We start from the raw sequence: 22,644 nt of genomic DNA, 5'->3' as shown, positions 1-22,644 counted from the left end.
CTTATTTGAACGTATACTAAAAAGAAACATCTCGGGTATTCTTTTTTATAATAAAAGAAACTTTAAGCTTTTGATTTCAAATGCTTTTACAATTCGCCGTTTATTTTCTTAATTCACCAAACACTCATACAGACATAATGCAACAAAGACACACACGCATACAAAGTGCAAACATTCGACAATGACACTGTCATACAGCACTGTCTGGGAAGAGCATGGGAAGCAAATATTGCACATAATGTTAGTACAGGAAAGTAACCAACCATTGTGTTCGCCCCTCGGTGACCAGTCATCACATTTGAACATGGTCTAGTAGCCAATTACCATTACAAAATAAAATGCATTGGTACCATCAGCACAGCTAATGTGCCAAAGTTATAATAGGTGTTGTAGAACCACAGCATTGGGATATTCCTGTCATTAATTCCCTGACTGATGAGGCAGACAGACTCTGCAGAAGAAAATAATTACTTAAATGAGGTAACAGTTGGCAATGATAAACCATGGCCATTCATGAGTTACAAAATTCCACTTTCACACCACGACAATCCAAAACAAAATGTCTTATTCTTATTCAGACACTGAATTCGTAAGAAAAAAAAGATTGTATAATTTCACAAAAAAACACTCGATTGTAATTGCTTGTGTATAACAACCTCTACAAAAGGCTGTGATATAACAATTTCAAAAAAGAGATTGATGGGTATGTTGGTGCGATATTGCCGTGCGTACGATTACGCAGTGGTAGAAAAGACTGCTCGAAGAAATAGTCTAGACTCTAGAGATGGATGTTATTGCTTCCATGGCCCATCAAGCTTTCTACATCTCCAATGAAAAATCATATCAAATATTGCTTCCAACCTGAGAGCGAAGGTTCACCTTCACATTCACACAATGCGCAAAGCCAAAGTATGTATGTTAACAAAACCCCGAAAAAATTAATCTATGTCTAGAGTTGAAGTCGCAATTCCATGAATGAAAACCGTATGGGCTATTGCTTTGACTCAGTCGTGGAAAAAAATTCCACCTAATTCAAAAGATTTGTTCTTGGTGACCCTAACATTAAAACCACCCCACTACAATTAAAGTCACGTCAAGTTCCTCAACCAGAAGTTTTAATGAAAGCTTGGACGTGGCCAGGGGTAAGAGAAGAGCATTGTTATGGTTGTGGGGGTACTAGGAGGAGCAGTCCGTGAAGGTGGACACCAAGTTGCCCCTGCGCTGGGTGACTGTCCTGCAGTGCTGTTTACCCGTCCCCCCCTGGAACCTGCTGGACCCGTGCGCGTTGAACGAGAACATCTTCTCCAGGTCCTCAAACATGTTGTCGAAGACCCCCCCCCCTCCTGCTCCTGCTGCTGCTCCTGCTCCTGCTCTTCCAAAGCCCCCCTGCTGGAACTGTCTCTTGTGTGCGTTGACGGCCTCCTGGTGGGCCTGGAAGTGTCCGTCAAAGTGTCTCTTCTGGTGGGCTTGGGAATGGGGGTCGGAGTGGTGGTGGTGGTGGTGGTGCTGGTGATGCTGGTTGTGATTGTGGTGTGGCTGTCCGAACTGGTCAAAGTCTTTGAAAAGTTCGTCAAAGTTGAAGGACTGGAAGTACTGGTGGAAGTTGGCGTTGTGGCCGGCTCTGGCCCCGCCGCTGTGGTCGCTGCCCCGCCCGGGGAAGGGGCCTTGACCCCCCAGCTGGTCGTACTCCCGCCGTCTCTTATCATCCGACAACGTCTCGTAGGCTGGAGGAGAGACGGGAGGCACACGCATGATTGGACGTCCGTGATGCCTCGGCGCTAAAAACACACTAACTGCCCAGGTGTGACCATGAGACGAGAATAACAGGGCTTGGCCATTCCCATTGGTTTAATAGCATCAATACAATATATCCATAAAATATTCATGCGGTTTTAAAATCATGCGTAAATCGTAATTTTTAAGCCAAGATTTCCAAGTTAATGCGAAGTAAGTAAGCGCAGCACAGTGTCAGTCGATACAGCAATAAATTGCCGCTAAAATGTAAGCAATAAGGAAACGGGGCAACACATTAGCACTCACCCTCGGCTATGTCCCTAAACTTGGACTCGGCGTCTGGGCTCTTGTTTCTATCGGGGTGGTACTTCATGGCCAGTTTGTGAAAGGCCTTCTTGATCTGTCGCTCTGAGGCGTCCCTGGGCAGCCCAAGGATGTGGTAGAAGTCCTGGGAGGCCAGCAGGAACTCCGTGATGAGGAGGATGTACACTGCTAGCAGCAGAACTGTGTGAGCCGTGGCCATGGTCGGACCCTTACCCGCTTCGTGACCTGTGTGGGGTGAGGAGGGGTTGGTGACAGGTGGCTCGTCATCACTGGCCTGTCCTTCTCTATATGTAGACCATAATGGGCCAACGACCATGGAACACGAAGACTTAAAAGAAAAAGGAGACCTAAACCATGGATGGGCAACTAAAAAAAAAGAAAAACAATGACCACGTGACGCTGCCAGAGCCACACAGATGTACACGTACATACTAAGAATAAGAAAAAGAAGAAAAGAATAACATCCTTTGGCGAAACAAATAACTAGTAACTCTGGTCTTGGTTATTAAACAACTTTGTGGATGAGACAGGGCCATCACATAAAAGGTATATTCGAGAATATAAGGGCTGGTTTGGTTACCTGGAGTGGAGCGGTGACAGCAACCCGCGGGATCCGTCCATCGACTGCTGTTGTTTGTTTGAGGCGAGGTGGTCGAAAGTGGACGGGCGGCATTCCAGAGCCGGAACACCACGACTCGCAGTCCTATTGGTCCGCGTCCTTACCTCCAAGGGCTGCGACGTCTGCTATTGGTCGACACCAATTGCACGTGGAACAGCGTTGCTGCTGGATGTGGTCTGTCGTCACATCCGTTATGCAATCCGGAAGCCTGTCTTCTTTTATTTCTGTTGAGTTCTGAATGCCGCTCCAAACTGTTGTTCTCAGGTTTTATTCTTTCTTTATTATTCCCTACACATTTTGGGACTCTACTCCTTCCCCATTTTTTCACCCAGATGTTTACATATTTAACTGCATTTAGACTCTGTTTAAATCCCTTCATTTGATTTAACTATGTGGCTTCACTAAAACATTATCAACCTCACTTTGCACTACAGCGCTCACGCATTTTCTGCAGGAAATGCATTTCTAATTATTGTCGCTCTTTTTGATTGGCTAAATTTGTGACACATGTTACATGAAGCATTAACTTTATTGCAAATGTAGCTTTCTACCATAGTTTTATTTATTTCACTCAGATTTGACTTAATATTTCAAACCAACATTCCGATTAAGCTGTCGAAAGAAAGAGGGCAAAAAATGCAATGAGTAATTGCAAAAGGTGTTTTTTTTATTTTTTATTACAATCTAAAATACAAATCCAGTTTGATTTCGTTTGGGTGCAAGATGTTGAGGATTTGTGGCAACTGCTGAGCAACATTGGTTTACTGCCTGAAAAGTTGTCTCAAGTTTGATATTAAATATATAAATATATATTGACTTTTGTATTCTGATCAATTGATCCTTAGGAATGATTTATATTACCGTGCGTGTGCATGTGTGCGTTAGCCAATGTTTCCTAAGTTGGCCACAAAAGGTCACCTGTGTGTGTGTGTGTGTGTGTGTGTGTGTGTGTGTGTGTGTGTGTGTGTGTGTGTGTGTGTGTGTGTGTGTGTGTGTGTGTGACACATTCATAGTTTGGCCTGGGGAGCCAGGGTGGGTTGGATACACAGATGCTCCTTCAAGAAGTTTAAGATCCTCTTCCAAGAATCTTCTTGCGCAACTGCATGAGCTTTGGGCTCTCCTCCCCACAGCATTATAACTATAACACACACACACACACACACACACACACACACACACACACACACACACACACACACACACACACACACACACACACACACACACACACATACACACACATACACACACACACACACACACACACAGAATAAACACACCGCTCATTTCAACATGATCCTTATTGACTTAGGTATTGTTGGTTTCTTAACATATCCCCACTTTTCTTTTCCGAAGGGGTCTTGTAAGTGAGGCTCAGAAACAAGAGAAACACTAACTATTTACTAATTAGTCATTCAGCAGATGCTTTTATCCAGAACCACTTCATTCAGATACATTTCTTTAAAGGGTAAGAGAACCCCAAATTCCCCTTGTTGTTTCGGTCGACCAACACCAACACATCACTAATACAAAGAAAGATTGTAGGTACTGCATGAGCACAGCAGGTTATGTTTAGCATGTCCGCACAAGCTCACCTTTCTCTCTGGTATGTTGAACGATGAAGTTGCTGGCCCTGATGTGTGGCGTGAAGGGGGGCTCGATAAGATGACCCGCTTTGGGGTACGTCAGGGTGGTCAGCAGGTGTTTGTTGCCAGCAACAGACATCATGTTTGCTATCTGAAAGGGCAGAAATGGCTTCATAAGCAATAGCTTCTCAAATAATCGCAAACCAGTTATTCCTATTATTATATATATATATATTGTGGCAACCCGGCCCCCCCCCCCAGGACGACGTCACTCGACGGGAGTGACCTCCCTTGCCAGGGACGAGACCGGCCCAGGCCGGAGAGACAATTCCCTGGACGCCAGCGTGGCTCACGGGAGTCACTTGTATGATTTTTGTTTTTCTTGCGTTGGGCACCGACCCCGCAGTTTACTTTCCGTTATTAATGAATAAACGCCCCACCGGGCTTTGAACGGGTCTTGGAGTGTGGTATTTCCTATGTGAGAGAGACATTCCTGGGGCCGGGTCGCCACAATATATATATACGAAATCAGACTTTGTTAATACATTTGGATGGCTTTTAAACATGGCTTAAAAGTGTAAGGCGAGTGCATATTCCACGTCATGAATACATACATCTTTTGATGTACATAAGGTACCTTTGGTTAGCTTTTTAAAATGTGCTTAGCATCTGCAGTCTTGCAAAAAGAAGAATGTTCGTAATCCACTAAATGTCAATAAAAAGGGTTTCACAAAAATACTACAAACAATCAAAATGTTATGATAATCAAATGATGCTACTTTATAGTTTACAGAGAGAACATCAGTGTGTCTGGTTCGGCGCGTGTGCGTGAGGGCGAGTGTGTGTGAACTCACATCTTCTGCAGACTCTGTAGTGGCCCAGTTCTGATCGTCGTCTCCGTTGACAAGCAGCAGCGGACACTCAATTCTTCCCACCTGGCAGAGAGAATCCACCAGAGTTCTCACAATAAATGTCTTATCCCTATGTGTGTTTTCTGGAAATACACAGTGTTTTATAGCACCTACGTCAACTTTCTTGGCCGGGTCAGTGGCGATAGGTAGAATCAGGTTTCGCATTATCACGTTGTCTTCCTCATCCCTCTTCATTTTCTCTTCATTCCTTGGGGGAGGGGAGAAGGTGGGTGATCTCAGCATTACAATCACACTTGACTTTGGAGCCGTAGAACATGCAACGTTGAATTACAGGGGCCCCTAGTTTCCCGGCCTCCAACAAGTGAGGTCAAATCTGTCATAAAAAGTGAGAGTGTCCACTACTATGCATTATGTATGGATCCAACTCCGGTCTACCCATTGGTACAGTCCACCAGGGACGTGACCGGGGGTTTCAGATCTATCTATCATACATCTTAGTGGAAACTCCCACTTATGTCACCAGTGGTTGGACGGTCGTACAACAGGGGCCCTGTAATAATGTTACTAGTGAGACCTACATGCCCATCTCCCCGAATAATTCAGCCACAGGTCTGTTTATTGGGTAGGCGTGACTGCCGCTGATACCAACACAGCAACGAGGCTAAAGAAAAGGAAAAGTGTAAAAACAAAGTCACTGTGGTTAATGAAATACAGGTTGTGTCATCATGAAAATGTGTGAGATATATACATTCAATTCTTACTCTGCTAATCTGGGAGTAAGCGGCTACAGTCAGGGCCACTGAAGTGCCAAAGGAAAGGCCAAGAATGCCCACCCGGTCGCTGGTAACCTGCGGGTGATCTTGGATGATCTGAAATGCTGTCTGAGTATAAAATGGTTTAAAACGTGATGAGGAACAAATACACTGTACTGAATTGGTTATGAAGTCATTGAACAGACACTCTCAGCTGGGACGCAAACCTATTGACTATCCTTTCTCCTTCCCCATAAATAAATCACCGTAACACGAATACTTCTGAGAAAAGGTATTAATCCCATGGCATGCTACTTTATGAATGCTTATGTATAGGTGTAGTTGGGCCCTTAATACATACATGCATACATTTGAAGACGTTAAAGAAATTGAGCCTTGGGGCAGAATTACAGCCAACTACACTTCCAGTCAAAGTAGGTTCACAGTTCAATCCCTTGGTCTTTTGCCCTTTGATTCTGGCCAAGCAAGTAGAGACACGTGCAGCACCTCAAAGTAGCCCATCGCCATATCCGTGGGAGTGTCCCCAGGGTCGATGTATTTGAGGGCCATGGACGCGAAACCGTGGGACGCGAGCAGGGCTGAGCGGTACTCCACCAGTCCGCCTCCCCCACCCCACATGTCCAGCACACCGGGGAAGGGCCCGGGGCCTGAGAGAGAGAGAGAGAGAGAGAGAGAGAGAGAGAGAGAGAGAGAGAGAGAGAGAGAGAGAGAGAGAGAGAGAGAGAGAGAGAGAGAGAGAGAGAGAGAGAGAGAGAGAGAGAGTGAGAGAGAGAGTGAGAGAGAGAGAGAGAGAGAGAGACACACACACACACACAATAATTTCACTACGCATTGCCCTGTACAATTGTGTATGTGACAAATAAATAAAACTAACTAACTAACACACAGTATCCGACACACAGTATACCCGGAGGAATGAAGAAAGTGCCAGTGACCCCTCGCTCCTCGACTGCGATGCGTTTGACGCCGGGCGCCATGTACCACCTCTCCGCTACCACCGAGGCCACGGGAGGCAGCTCTCTGAAGCCCGCGGTCAGGTGACCTCTGTACACCGATATGAGCAGCGTCATGGGAACGTCAACTCGCGTCTTTCTCAACCTAAATCACAGCGGTGAAAATGACAAAACAGAAGGCAATATTAAAGGCACCCAGAGCAACTTTCGAGGCTTAAAAATAAACATTCAATTTCTAGTCTTTTTTACACGTAGTAAGTTTCAATTACTCCATACCATTACATAGTAGGCCTACAATAAATAACAATATATGAGGATCTCTTCATAATTCATGTGTTGATGATGGTGGGCCTACCTAAGACCCCTTCTACTGCCTGGAACGGGTCGCATACTCCACAGCAGTCCCATATGTTCCCTTCCGCTGTAAGTTCCCCCGAAACTTTCATCTTCAGAGACTTCACAAAAAGTGGACGTCAGTTGTGCAAATGACAGTCTTCAATGTTAAACATTTAGCACATGCCACAATCGCATGGATAGAAAAGTGTTATTTAATAGGCCTACACTGGTAAAACAGGACATTAAGTATAACCGTATAATCGAATCAAAAACAAACCACAATGCAAAATCAGTATTTCTAAGTCCCCATTTATGCAAAAAAGAGAAAAATAACCTCTTTAATCTGGTCACGGTGCATTCGTAGACCATGGGACTACCGTTCACCGTCCCGCTATGGACGCTGCAGTAGAGGAACGTGGAACCTATACCATTCACCGTCCCGCTGTGGTCGCTGCAGTAGAGCAAAGTGGAACCTACCTTTCACCGTCCCGCTGTGGTCGCTGCAGTAATGCCCGAAGGCTTCCCAGTGGTCCTGGTCCTCGGAGCGGTGGAGACAGTGCAGAGTCACTGGGCATGCAGGGGGGAGATTCTCCACCTCCACTCGGAACTTTTCGTCCACGAGTCCCCGTGAGGGATGAACAGACAACATAGCAATAGTTCGTGCCATGAAGTTATTTCTCAAGAGGTTACTTCGGAAGTGGAGAAAACTAGTCCACTGGGAAGTTGCGAAGGTCTTGCAGCTGGGGATTACTTCCTGACGCCTATACAAACGTTTTAAGGCATTCATTGGCTCAGTCGATTGCGATAAAAAAAAAGAGGACAAGATGTTTAGAAGTAGAAGTGCTTCAACTACACGTAAGATTGTGGCTAAGTGATCAATAAGTGTCTTTCGTTTGACCACTGAGGTCACTGTGTGATTTCCAGCGTATACAGTTCGCGCATGCGCAATGCCCAATGCCGCTGTAACAATCCCATGTAGTTCTAAAGATCACTGGGTAAACAAATTGATATTGAATTTGTTTCAAACATGTTAAATGCCAAACATAACAAGACAACTTGAACTCAGATGACTAATCATTGAGAGGGCCTTTGTAACTTGGTTAAAGTGACTAATTTTCATGTTAGCGTAAGTGAATAAATAATGCATACATAGGCTATGGGCTCTGTTTAAACTTGGGAATACAATATGAATGCTTTCTATTGCATCTTAAAATAGTCATGCTTAATTATGCTATAAGGGATGCAATTGTATTACAATTCATATTTAGCAAATATTTTAGAACACTTATTATTATTATTAATATTATAACCATTACTTCGCCGTAATAGTACCAGAAATATATAAATAAGTTATGTTACATACTTTCTTGCCTTGGTTATAATGTGGCGTGTGTGTACAAAGTCCAAGTAAAAGTGTAACCAAGCCTTGCTGAAAAGGATTAACTATTACCAAATGGATTGAAATTACGTATTTTTAGGTGAGGTCAAAAATGTTGATGCAAACATATTGATGAGAAAAGTGCCCATTATGAGAGAGAGAGAGAGAGAGAGATGTTTATTTTACATCATCATCCTATTCGATATTTTAAATAACGATCAAAGACGTTCTTCATAACATGTGAAAGTGGTGATCGATTGATTGGGTCTAGAAGTCCACCGCCCGTCTTAGTAGCGCTTTGCTGTGGACCAAGTCCTCCAGCCACTTCTCCCTGAACGCAGTCTTCCCCGCCAAGTGCACCAGCTGGTTGGACTCTAAGGTGTAGCACACCTCCACCGGTTCAGTCTGAGGCCTGAACCTCGAAAGCCGCACGGTGAAGCAGACCGAGGCGGTGTCTCTAGGGACGGGCGACTGGCGGGTCGGGATGCTCCACCGCGCCCTGTAGCGGTGGAGGCTGTGGTACTCCTCCTCGATGGTCTCCAGGAACGCCAGGTTGAGGAGCCAGCGGGGACTCAGCCCCCATGTGCTGACGTACTCCATGATCTGTTTTCGGCCGAGCTCCACGTTGAAGTCCCTACAAGACACCCAGTCCATGTTCTGACCCGGGTGGTCCACCTTCTGGGTGGTGTTCATGATCTGGTCATCGGAGTCGAGGTCGTTCATCACCTTCTCCAGTTCCTCGGCCCTTAGACTCACATTGGACGAAGGTATGTCCTCCTCCATCGTGTCCTTCGGTTGCTCCCCGATCGTTATTTAGTTACATTCTGCAGTGGATTTATTGACGAACCCAAAAGACCCGATCTTTGGCTCCGTTTAATCAAGTAACGTTCAGGTTAACGTGAACATGTGATCGTGTTGTTGTTGTTGTCGTTGTTTTGATGGGGCCAGTATGTTGATTGGTTCAGTGTTGTTTTGAAATGTCACCATGTCAACCAGGGAGACAGGGCCCTCTGTCGGGCCTCTCTTCACTTTCAGTTTATCTTGATGTCCAAACACAAATCTGTCCCGTCAGCGTTTCACTGCTTCCTATTCTTGACTTTTTTCTAATTCATTCTTTTTCAGATACCAGAACAACTCAAACACACACACACACGCACACGCACACGCACACAAACACACACACACACACACACACACACACACACACACACACACACACACACACACACACACACACACACACACACACACACACACACATGTGTATGTGTATGTGTATATGTGTCTATGTGTATATACCCATGCCACTGACTGAAGTGATCGATTGCTTTTATACAACGGTTACTGTTATGGCGAAACGAAAGTCATAGACACACTACATTTAAAAAGAAACCAAGAAAGTCAAAGTAAATGTTTTATTAAAGACTACCAAAAAGTAGTCCCTCCTGGCTGCCTTCAAAATGCACGACGGTCGCTATGCAACACACTTTAGCGTCCCTCCGAGAGAACGGTTGTAACGGTTTCCACTTCAAGGCGCGGAGTGATACTTTCACAAAATGATCGGGCGTCATAGCAGTTATGTATACGCTCATTATACAAAAGATGGGAACCAATCAGATCGCTGGATTTAGGTCCCCCGTTGTATAAATATACTTATACAACGGGGTATATTCACCCCCGTTGTATAATGACCATATATCATGGTCGTCATGAAAAAAAACATAAAGGGTAAAACTGTCGTTTTTTATTGGTCGTCATGAAAAAAAACATAAGGGGTAACACTGTCGTTTTTTATTGGTTTTATTATGTTTTTTTCATGACGACCAATAAAAAACCACAGTGTTGCCCCTTATGATTTTTTTCATGACGACCAATAAAAAACCACAGTCTTAACCCTTATGTTTTTTTTCATGACGACCAATAAAAAACGACAGTGTTACCCCTTATGTTTTTTTTCATGTCGACCAATAAAAAACGACAGTGTTACCCCTTATGTTTTTTTTCATGACGACCAATAAAAAACGACAGTGTTACCCCTTATGTTTTTTTTCATGACGACCAATAAAAAACAACAGTGTTTCCCCTTATGTTTTTTTCATGACGACCAATAAAAAACAACAGTGTTACCCCATATGTTTTTTTCATGACGACCAATTAAAAAAAAAAACACAGTGTTGCCCCTCATGTTTTTTTTCATGACGACCAATAAAAAATGACGGTGTTACCCCTTATGTTTTTTTTCATGACGACCAATAAAAAACGACAGTGTTACCCCTTATGTTTTTTTTCATGACGATAAAAAAAACATAAGGGGTAACACTGTCGTTTTTTATTGGTCGAAATGAAAAAAAAATAAGGGGTAACACTGTTGTTTTTTAATGGTCGTCATGAAAAAAAACGTAAAGGTGCGGCCACACCAGACGCGTATCTCGCGTACTTCGCGTCTCAAATCGCCATTTTCTCCATAGGGAACCATTGGTTTAATACGCGTATTACGCGTATTACGCGTATTAAGCGTATAAGCAACATTGTACGCGCGTATAGCGCGTATGTGGCGCGTATATTTACGCGCAATACGCGCGTATATCGCGTATATCGCGTACATTTCAAGAGTTCAAAAAATTGAACTTTTTACGCGAAGTACGCGAGATACGCGTCTGACGATTGCCGCCTTGCCCAATCAGCGTTGAGCTTGACCCGACGTCACTGGCAGAGAGTAGTGAGCTTGGACAGAAGCATACGGCCGACATTTTTCTTTATTCTGTGTGGAAATAGTAACATAGTTACGCCATTAAATGCTTTTATGGAAACATTTCTAGCGAGAAATGTGCATTTTACTTTCATAATGTTCGCTCGGTGAATGTGAAGGATGTTTGGTTTGATAGTTATGACGAAGAGGGAACGCTCCGTTCACTTGCATGGACAGAGTCTCTGGTTACTAAGCAACCTCAACGTCTTGGCGGACTATATATCTGCTGATCAACACTACGAATGCTGGAAACACACCAGACACACCATGTGAAGTTATTTAACCCGATTATTGTTATTTATATCCGAGATTATTTAATCTAACCCGATCTAAACTCTATCACCCAAACACGGCGGCGTTTGGGTTTCCTACCTCGGACTCCAGCGCAGCTTATCCTGGGGCAACACACACACACACACACACACACCCAAGTGTTGGAGCCTTTACCGTGGGGAGCCTCATCCTGGGGCAAGACACACACACACACACACAGCCACGGCCGACAACTTTCTTTATTCTGGGTGGAAATAGTAACATAACATAACATTTGGTTTGATAGTTATGACGAAGAGGGAACGCTCCGTTCACTTGCATGGACATTGGACTCATCTAGGCGAGTGACGTATGCGCGTATGGCGCGTATTGCGCGTATGTGACCATTTTTGACACAAAATGGTCAAGCAACATTTTACGCGCGTATCTCGCGTAAAAAGTACGCGAGATACGCGTCTGGTGTGGCCGCACCTTAAGGGGCAACACTGTCGTTTTTTATTGGTCGTCATGAAAAAAAACATAAGGGGTAAAACTGTCGTTTTTTATTGGTCGTCATGAAAAAAAACATAAGGGGTAACACTGTAGTTATCTATTGTTCGTCATGAAAAAAAACATAAGGGGTAACACTGTTGTTTTTTATCGGCCGTCATCAAAAAAAACATAAGGGGTAACACTGTCGTTTTTTATCGGCCGTCATCAAAAAAAACATAAGGGGTAACACTGTCGTTTTTTATCAAAAAAAACATAAGGGGTAACACTGTTGTTTTTTATCGGCCGTCATCAAAAAAAAAAAAGGGGTAACACTGTCGTTTTTTATCAAAAAAAACATAAGGGGTAACAGTGTCGTTTTTTATCGGCCGTCATCAAAAAAAACATAAGGGGTAACACTGTCGTTTTTTATCGGCTGTCATCAAAAAAATAAATAAGGGGTAACACTGTCGTTTTTCATCAAAAAACACATAAGGGGTAACACTGTCGTTTTTTATCCGCCGTCATCAAAAAAAACATAAGGGGTAACACTGTCGTTTTTTATCAAAAAAAACATAAGGGGTAACACTGTCGTTTTTTATCGGCCGTCATCAAAAAAAACACTGTCGTTTTTTATCGGCCGTCATCAAAAAAAACATAAGGGGTAACACTGTCGTTTTTTATCAAAAAAAACATAAGGGGTAACACAGTTGTTTTTTTATCGGCCGTCATCAAAAAAAACATAAGGAGTAACACTGTCGTTTTTTATCAAAAAAACATAAGGGGTAACACTGTTCTTTTTTATCGACCCTCATCAAAAAAAACATAAGGGGTAACACTGTCGTTTTTTATCGGCCGTCATCAAAAAAAACATAAGGGGTAACACTGTCGTTTTTTATCGGCCGTCATCAAAAAAAACATAAGGGGTAACACTGTCGTTTTTTATAAAATGAAACATAAGGGGTAACACTGTCGTTTTTTATAAAATGAAACATAAGGGGTAACACTGTCGTTTTTTATCGGCCGTCATCAAATAAATAATAAGATGTGACACTGTCTTTTGTAGTGAAAGATCGGGCGGCTTAGCTCAGTAGGTAGAGCAGTTGTCTTGAAACTGAAAGGTTGGGTGTTCGATCGCCAGCTCCTCCTAGCTGGGTGATTATAGTACAATTAAAAACATAAGGGCAAACACTGTTGTTTATTATTTCCAGTCATCAAATAAAACTTAAGGGGTAACACTGTCTTTTTTTATCGGTCGTTTTTCAAAAAAAACATAAGGGGTAACACTGTCGTTTTTTATCAAAAAAAACATAAGGGGTAACACTGTCGTTTTTTATCGGCCGTCATCAAAAAAAACATAAGGGGTAACACTGTCGTTTTTTATCAAAAAAAACATAAGGGGTAACACTGTTGTTTTTTATCGGCCGTCATCAAAAAAAACATAAGGGGTAACACTGTCGTTTTTTATCGGCCGTCATCAAAAAAAACATAAGGGGTAACACTGTCGTTTTTTATCAAAAAAAACATAAGGGGTAACACTGTTGTTTTTTATCGGCCGTCATCAAAAAAAAAAAAAGGGGTAACACTGTCGTTTTTTATCAAAAAAAACATAAGGGGTAACAGTGTCGTTTTTTATCGGCCGTCATCAAAAAAAACATAAGGGGTAACACTGTCGTTTTTTATCGGCTGTCATCAAAAAAATAAATAAGGGGTAACACTGTCGTTTTTCATCAAAAAACACATAAGGGGTAACACTGTCGTTTTTTATCCGCCGTCATCAAAAAAAACATAAGGGGTAACACTGTCGTTTTTTATCAAAAAAAACATAAGGGGTAACACTGTCGTTTTTTATCGGCCGTCATCAAAAAAAACACTGTCGTTTTTTATCGGCCGTCATCAAAAAAAACATAAGGGGTAACACTGTCGTTTTTTATCAAAAAAAACATAAGGGGTAACACAGTTGTTTTTTTATCGGCCGTCATCAAAAAAAACATAAGGAGTAACACTGTCGTTTTTTATCAAAAAAACATAAGGGGTAACACTGTTCTTTTTTATCGACCCTCATCAAAAAAAACATAAGGGGTAACACTGTCGTTTTTTATCGGCCGTCATCAAAAAAAACATAAGGGGTAACACTGTCGTTTTTTATCGGCCGTCATCAAAAAAAACATAAGGGGTAACACTGTCGTTTTTTATAAAATGAAACATAAGGGGTAACACTGTCGTTTTTTATAAAATGAAACATAAAATAAATAATAAGATGTGACACTGTCTTTTGTAGTGAAAGATCGGGCGGCTTAGCTCAGTAGGTAGAGCAGTTGTCTTGAAACTGAAAGGTTGGGTGTTCGATCGCCAGCTCCTCCTAGCTGGGTGATTATAGTACAATTAAAAACATAAGGGCAAACACTGTTGTTTATTATTTCCAGTCATCAAATAAAACTTAAGGGGTAACACTGTCTTTTTTTATCGGTCGTTTTTCAAAAAAAACATAAGGGGTAACACTGTCGTTTTTTATCAAAAAAAACATAAGGGGTAACACTGTCGTTTTTTATCGGCCGTCATCAAAAAAAACATAAGGGGTAACACTGTCGTTTTTTATCAAAAAAAACATAAGGGGTAACACTGTCGTTTTTTATCGGCCGTCATCAAAAAAAACATAAGGGGTAACACTGTCGTTTTTTATCGGCCGTCATCAAAAAAAACCTAAGGGGTAACACTGTCGTTTTTTATCAAAAAAAACATAAGGGGTAACACTGTCGTTTTTTATCAAAAAAAACATAAAAATAACACTGTCGTTTTTTATCGGCCGTCATCAAAAAAAACATAAGGGGTAAAACTGTTGTTTTTTATCAAAAAAAACATAAGGGGTAACACTGTCGTTTTTTATCGGCCGTCATCAAAAAAAACATAAGGGGTAACACTGTCGTTTTTTATCGGCCGTCATCAAAAAAAACATAAGGGGTAACACTGTCGTTTTTTATCAAAAAAAACATAAGGGGTAACACAGTTGTTTTTTATCGGCCGTCATCAAAAAAAGGGGTAACACTGTCGTTTTTTATCGGCCGTCATCAAAAAAAATATAAGGGGTAACACTGTCGTTTTTTATCGGCCGTCATCAAAAAAAACATAAGGGGTAACACTGTCGTTTTTTATAAAATGAAACATAAGGGGTAACACTGTCGTTTTTTATCGGCCGTCATCAAATAAGTAATAAGATGTCATTTGTCGTCAAAGATCGGGCGGCTTAGCTCAGTAGGTAGAGCAGTTGTTTTGAAACTGAAAGGTTGGGTGTTCGATCTCCAGCTCCTCCTAGCTGGGTTATTATAGTACAATTAAAAACACAAGGGCAAACACTGTTGTCTTTTATTTCCAGTCATCAAATAAAACGTAAGTGGTAACACTGTCGTTTTTTATCGGCCGTCATCAAAAAAAACATAAGGGGTAACACTGTCGTTTTTTATCGGCCGTCATCAAAAAAAACATAAGGGGTAACACTGTCGTTTTTTATCAAAAAAAACATAAGGGGTAACACTGTTGTTTTTTATCGGCCGTCATCAAAAAAAACATAAGGGGTAACACTGTCGTTTTTTATCAAAAAAAACATAAGGGGTAACACTGTCGTTTTTTATCAAAAAACACATAAGGGGTAACACTGTCGTTTTTTATCGGCCGTCATCAAAAAAAACATAAGGGGTAACACTGTCGTTTTTTATCGGCCGTCATCAAAAAAACATAAGAGGTAACACTGTCTTTTTTTATCAAAAAAAACATAAGGGGTAACACTGTCGTTTTTTATCAAAAAAAACATAAAAATAACACTGTCGTTTTTTATCGGCCGTCATCAAAAAAAACATAAGGGGTAAAACTGTTGTTTTTTATCAAAAAAAACATAAGGGGTAACACTGTCGTTTTTTATCGGCCATCATCAAAAAAAACATAAGGGGTAACACTGTCGTTTTTTATCGGCCGTCATCAAAAAAAACATAAGGGGTAACACTGTCGTTTTTTATCGGCCGTCATCAAAAAAAACATAAGGGGTAACACTGTCGTTTTTCATCAAAAAACACATAAGGGGTAACACTGTCGTTTTTTATCGGCCGTCATCAAAAAAAACATAAGGGGTAACACTGTCGTTTTTTATCGGCCGTCATCAAAAAAAACATAAGAGGTAACACTGTCTTTTTTTATCAAAAAAAACATAAGGGGTAACACTGTCGTTTTTTATCAAAAAAAACATAAAAATAACACTGTCGTTTTTTATCGGCCGTCATCAAAAAAACATAAGGGGTAAAACTGTTGTTTTTTATCAAAAAAAACATAAGGGGTAACACTGTCGTTTTTTATCGGCCATCATCAAAAAAAACATAAGGGGTAACACTGTCGTTTTTTATCGGCCGTCATCAAAAAAAACATAAGGGGTAACACTGTCGTTTTTTATCGGCCGTCATCAAAAAAAACATAAGGGGTAACACTGTCGTTTTTCATCAAAAAAAACATAAGGGGTAACACTGTCGTTTTTTATCGGCCGTCATAAAAAAAACATAAGGGGTAACACTGTCGTTTTTTATAAAATGAAAAATAAGATGTCACACTGTCATTTATTGTCAAAGATCGGGCGGCTTAGCTCAGTAGGTAGAGCAGTTGTCTTGAAACTGAAAGGTTTGGTGTTTGATCCCCAGCTCCTCCTAGCTGGGTGATTATAGTACAATTAAAAACATATGGGAAAATACTGTTGTTTTTTATTTCCAGTCATCAAATAAAACGTAAGGGGTAACACTGTCGTTTTTTATCGGCCGTCATCAAAAAAAACATAAGGGGTAACACTGTCGTTTTTTATCGGCCGTCATCAAAAAAAACATAAGGGGTAACACTGTCGTTTTTTATCGGCCGTCATCAAAAATAACATAAGGGGTAACACTGTCGTTTTTTATCGGCCGTCATCAAAAAAAACATAAGGGGTAACACTGTCGTTTTTTATCAAAAAAAACATAAGGGGTAACACTGTCGTTTTTTATCGGCCGTCATCAAAAAAAACATAAGGGGTAACACTGTCGTTTTTTATCGGCCGTCATCAAAAAACACATAAGGGGTAACACTGTCGTTTTTTATCGGCCGTCATCAAAAAAAACATAAGGGGTAACACTGTCGTTTTTTATCAAAAAAAACATAAGGGGTAACACTGTCGTTTTTTATCGGCCGTCATCAAAAAAAACATAAGGGGTAACACTGTCGTTTTTTATCGGCCGTCATCAAAAAAAACATAAGGGGTAACACTGTCGTTTTTTATCAAAAAAAACATAAGGGGTAACACTGTCGTTTTTTATCGGCCGTCATCAAAAAAAACATAAGGGGTAACACTGTCGTTTTTTATCGGCCGTCATCAAAAAAAACATAAGGGGTAACACTGTCGTTTTTTATCGGCCGTCATCAAAAATAACATAAGGGGTAACACTGTCGTTTTTTATCGGCCGTCATCAAAAAAAACATAAGGGGTAACACTGTCGTTTTTTATCAAAAAAAACATAAGGGGTAACACTGTCGTTTTTTATCGGCCGTCATCAAAAAAAACATAAGGGGTAACACTGTCGTTTTTTATCGGCCGTCATCAAAAAAAACATAAGGGGTAACACTGTCGTTTTTTATAAAATGAAACATAAGGGGTAACACTGTCGTTTTTTATCGGCCGTCATCAAATAAATAATAAGTCATTTATCGTCAAAGATCGGGTGGCTTAGCTCAGTAGGTAGAGCAGTTGTTTTGAAACTGAAAGGTTGCGTGTTCGATCCCCAGCTCCTCCTAGCTGGGTTATTATAGTACAATTAAAAACACAAGGGCAAACACTGTTGTCTTTTATTTCCAGTCATCAAATAAAACGTAAGTGGTAACACTGTCGTTTTTTATCGGCCGTCATCAAAAAAAACATAAGGGGTAACACTGTCGTTTTTTATCGGCCGTCATCAAAAAAAACATAAGGGGTAACACTGTCGTTTTTTATCAAAAAAAACATAAGGGGTAACACTGTTGTTTTTTATCGGCCGTCATCAAAAAAAACATAAGGGGTAACACTGTCGTTTTTTATCGGCCGTCATCAAAAAAAACATAAGGGGTAACACTGTCGTTTTTTATCAAAAAACACATAAGGGGTAACACTGTCGTTTTTTATCGGCCGTCATCAAAAAAAACATAAGGGGTAACACTGTCGTTTTTTATCGGCCGTCATCAAAAAAAACATAAGGGGTAACACTGTCGTTTTTTATCGGCCGTCATCAAAAATAACATAAGGGGTAACACTGTCGTTTTTTATCGGCCGTCATCAAAAAAAACATAAGGGGTAACACTGTCGTTTTTTATCAAAAAAAACATAAGGGGTAACACTGTCGTTTTTTATCGGCCGTCATCAAAAAAAACATAAGGGGTAACACTGTCGTTTTTTATCGGCCGTCATCAAAAAAAACATAAGGGGTAACACTGTCGTTTTTTATCGGCCGTCATCAAAAAAAACATAAGGGGTAACACTGTCGTTTTTTATCAAAAAAAACATAAGGGGTAACACTGTCGTTTTTTATCGGCCGTCATCAAAAAAAACATAAGGGGTAACACTGTCGTTTTTTATCGGCCGTCATCAAAAAAAACATAAGGGGTAACACTGTCGTTTTTTATAAAATGAAACATAAGGGGTAACACTGTCGTTTTTTATCGGCCGTCATCAAAAAAAACATAAGGGGTAACACTGTCGTTTTTTATCGGCGTCATCAAAAAAAACATAAGGGGTAACACTGTCGTTTTTTATCAAAAAAAACATAAGGGGTAACACTGTTGTTTTTTATCGGCCGTCATCAAAAAAAACATAAGGGGTAACACTGTCGTTTTTTATCAAAAAAAACATAAGGGGTAACACTGTCGTTTTTTATCAAAAAAAACATAAAAATAACACTGTCGTTTTTTATCGGCCGTCATCAAAAAAAACATAAGGGGTAAAACTGTTGTTTTTTATCAAAAAAAACATAAGGGGTAACACTGTCGTTTTTTATCGGCCATCATCAAAAAAACATAAGGGGTAACACTGTCGTTTTTTATCAAAAAAAACATAAGGGGTAACACTGTCGTTTTTTATCGGCCGTCATAAAAAAAAACATAAGGGGTAACACTGTCGTTTTTTATCAAAAAAAACATAAGGGGTAACACTGTCGTTTTTTATCGGCCGTCATCAAAAAAAACATAAGGGGTAACACTGTCGTTTTTTATCGGCCGTCATCAAAAAAAACATAAGGGGTAACACTGTCGTTTTTTATAAAATGAAACAAAAGTGGTAACACTGTCGTTTGTCGTCAAAGATCGGGTGGCTTAGCTCAGTAGGTAGAGCAGTTGTTTTGAAACTGAAAGGTTGGGTGTTCGATCCCCAGCTCCTCCTAGCTGGGTTATTATAGTACAATTAAAAACACAAGGGCAAACACTGTTGTCTTTTATTTCCAGTCATCAAAAAAAACATAAGGGGTAACACTGTCGTTTTTTATCGGCCGTCATCAAAAAAAACATAAGGGGTAACACTGTCGTTTTTTATAAAATGAAACATAAGGGGTAACACTGTCGTTTTTTATCGGCCGTCATCAAATAAATAATAAGTCATTTATCGTCAAAGATCGGGTGGCTTAGCTCAGTAGGTAGAGCAGTTGTTTTGAAACTGAAAGGTTGCGTGTTCGATCCCCAGCTCCTCCTAGCTGGGTTATTATAGTACAATTAAAAACACAAGGGCAAACACTGTTGTCTTTTATTTCCAGTCATCAAATAAAACGTAAGTGGTAACACTGTCGTTTTTTATCAGCCGTCATCAAAAAAAACATAAGGGGTAACACTGTCGTTTTTTATCGGCCGTCATCAAAAAAAACATAAGGGGTAACACTGTCGTTTTTTATCAAAAAAAACATAAGGGGTAACACTGTTGTTTTTTATCGGCCGTCATCAAAAAAAACATAAGGGGTAACACTGTCGTTTTTTATCGGCCGTCATCAAAAAAAACATAAGGGGTAACACTGTCGTTTTTTATCAAAAAACACATAAGGGGTAACACTGTCGTTTTTTATCGGCCGTCATCAAAAAAAACATAAGGGGTAACACTGTCGTTTTTTATCGGCCGTCATCAAAAAAAACATAAGAGGTAACACTGTCTTTTTTTATCAAAAAAAACATAAGGGGTAACACTGTCGTTTTTTATCAAAAAAAACATAAAAATAACACTGTCGTTTTTTATCGGCCGTCATCAAAAAAAACATAAGGGGTAAAACTGTTGTTTTTTATCAAAAAAAACATAAGGGGTAACACTGTCGTTTTTTATCGGCCATCATCAAAAAAAACATAAGGGGTAACACTGTCGTTTTTTATCAAAAAAAACATAAGGGGTAACACTGTCGTTTTTTATCGGCCGTCATAAAAAAAACATAAGGGGTAACACTGTCGTTTTTTATCGGCCGTCATCAAAAAAAACATAAGGGGTAACACTGTCGTTTTTTATCAAAAAAAACATAAGGGGTAACACTGTCGTTTTTTATCGGCCGTCATCAAAAAAAACATAAGGGGTAACACTGTCGTTTTTTATCGGCCGTCATCAAAAAAAACATAAGGGGTAACACTGTCGTTTTTTATAAAATGAAACAAAAGTGGTAACACTGTCGTTTGTCGTCAAAGATCGGGTGGCTTAGCTCAGTAGGTAGAGCAGTTGTTTTGAAACTGAAAGGTTGGGTGTTCGATCCCCAGCTCCTCCTAGCTGGGTTATTATAGTACAATTAAAAACACAAGGGCAAACACTGTTGTCTTTTATTTCCAGTCATCAAATAAAACGTAAGTGGTAACACTGTCGTTTTTTATCGGCCGTCATAAAAAAAAAAAACATAAGGGGTAACACTGTCGTTTTTTATCGGCCGTCATCAAAAAAAACATAAGGGGTAACACTGTCGTTTTTTATCAAAAAAAACATAAGGGGTAACACTGTCGTTTTTTATCAAAAAACACATAAGGGGTAACACTGTCGTTTTTTATCGGCCGTCATCAAAAAAAACATAAGGGGTAACACTGTCGTTTTTTATCGGCCGTCATCAAAAAAAACATAAGGGGTAACACTGTCGTTTTTTATCGGCCGTCATCAAAAATAACATAAGGGGTAACACTGTCGTTTTTTATCGGCCGTCATCAAAAAAAACATAAGGGGTAACACTGTCGTTTTTTATCAAAAAAAACATAAGGGGTAACACTGTCGTTTTTTATCGGCCGTCATCAAAAAAAACATAAGGGGTAACACTGTCGTTTTTTATCGGCCGTCATCAAAAAAAACATAAGGGGTAACACTGTCGTTTTTTATCGGCCGTCATCAAAAAAAACATAAGGGGTAACACTGTCGTTTTTTATCAAAAAAACATAAGGGGTAACACTGTCGTTTTTTATCGGCCGTCATCAAAAAAAACATAAGGGGTAACACTGTCGTTTTTTATCGGCCGTCATCAAAAAAAACATAAGGGGTAACACTGTCGTTTTTTATCAAAAAAAACATAAGGGGTAACACTGTCGTTTTTTATCGGCCGTCATCAAAAAAAACATAAGGGGTAACACTGTCGTTTTTTATCGGCCGTCATCAAAAAAACATAAGGGGTAACACTGTCGTTTTTTATCGGCCGTCATCAAAAATAACATAAGGGGTAACACTGTCGTTTTTTATCGGCCGTCATCAAAAAAAACATAAGGGGTAACACTGTCGTTTTTTATCAAAAAAAACATAAGGGGTAACACTGTCGTTTTTTATCGGCCGTCATCAAAAAAAACATAAGGGGTAACACTGTCGTTTTTCATCGGCCGTCATCAAAAAAAACATAAGGGGTAACACTGTCGTTTTTTATCGGCCGTCATCAAAAAAAACATAAGGGGTAACATTGTCGTTTTTTATCAAAAAAAACATAAGGGGTAACACTGTCGTTTTTTATCGGCCGTCATCAAAAAAACATAAGGGGTAACACTGTCGTTTTTTATCGGCCGTCATCAAAAAAAACATAAGGGGTAACACTGTCGTTTTTTATCAAAAAAAACATAAGGGGTAACACTGTCGTTTTTTATCGGCCGTCATCAAAAAAAACATATGGGGTAACACTGTCGTTTTTTATCGGCCGTCATCAAAAAAACATAAGGGGTAACACTGTCGTTTTTTATAAAATGAAACATAAGGGGTAACACTGTCGTTTTTTATCGGCCGTCATCAAATAAATAATAAGATGTTACACTGTCATTTATCGTCAAAGATCGGGTGGCTTAGCTCAGTAGGTAGAGCAGTTGTTTTGAAACTGAAAGGTTGGGTGTTCGATCCCCAGCTCCTCCTAGCTGGGTTATTATAGTACAATTAAAAACACAAGGGCAAACACTGTTGTCTTTTATTTCCAGTCATCAAATAAAACGTAAGTGGTAACACTGTCGTTTTTTATCGGCCGTCATCAAAAAAACATAAGGGGTAACACTGTCGTTTTTTATCGGCCGTCATCAAAAAAAACATAAGGGGTAACACTGTCGTTTTTTATCAAAAAAAACATAAGGGGTAACACTG

The 22,644-nt window shown here is 40.3% G+C and overlaps 2 protein-coding genes across 2 annotated transcripts; both read right to left on the bottom strand.

Annotated features, from left to right (window-relative positions):
• Nucleotides 1-41: 41 nt before the first annotated feature.
• On the bottom strand, nucleotides 42-2,739 carry LOC130372124 (dnaJ homolog subfamily B member 9-like). The gene is made up of 3 exons (XM_056577913.1): nucleotides 2,639-2,739; nucleotides 2,041-2,283; nucleotides 42-1,724 (listed from the first exon to the last, which is right to left on the bottom strand). Exons 2-3 carry the CDS (start codon nucleotides 2,255-2,257, stop codon nucleotides 1,177-1,179), a joined length of 765 nt encoding a protein of 254 aa, XP_056433888.1. The 5' UTR covers nucleotides 2,258-2,283; nucleotides 2,639-2,739; the 3' UTR covers nucleotides 42-1,176.
• A 570-nt stretch (nucleotides 2,740-3,309) lies between these two features.
• Nucleotides 3,310-8,141, bottom strand: LOC130372121 (peroxisomal succinyl-coenzyme A thioesterase-like). The gene is made up of 10 exons (XM_056577910.1): nucleotides 7,675-8,141; nucleotides 7,217-7,316; nucleotides 6,816-7,006; nucleotides 6,395-6,555; nucleotides 5,897-6,016; nucleotides 5,714-5,796; nucleotides 5,289-5,382; nucleotides 5,118-5,198; nucleotides 4,273-4,414; nucleotides 3,310-3,815 (listed from the first exon to the last, which is right to left on the bottom strand). The coding sequence occupies exons 1-10, from the start codon at nucleotides 7,982-7,984 to the stop codon at nucleotides 3,685-3,687; spliced, it is 1,413 nt and encodes a 470-aa protein (XP_056433885.1). The 5' UTR covers nucleotides 7,985-8,141; the 3' UTR covers nucleotides 3,310-3,684.
• Nucleotides 8,142-22,644: the final 14,503 nt, after the last annotated feature.

Source organism: Gadus chalcogrammus, chromosome 19, assembly GCF_026213295.1.
Source record: "Gadus chalcogrammus isolate NIFS_2021 chromosome 19, NIFS_Gcha_1.0, whole genome shotgun sequence".
Classification (NCBI taxonomy): domain Eukaryota; kingdom Metazoa; phylum Chordata; class Actinopteri; order Gadiformes; family Gadidae; genus Gadus; species Gadus chalcogrammus.
The sequence above is the reverse complement of the archived record's forward strand: the minus strand, read 5'-3'. Positions and strand labels throughout refer to the sequence as shown.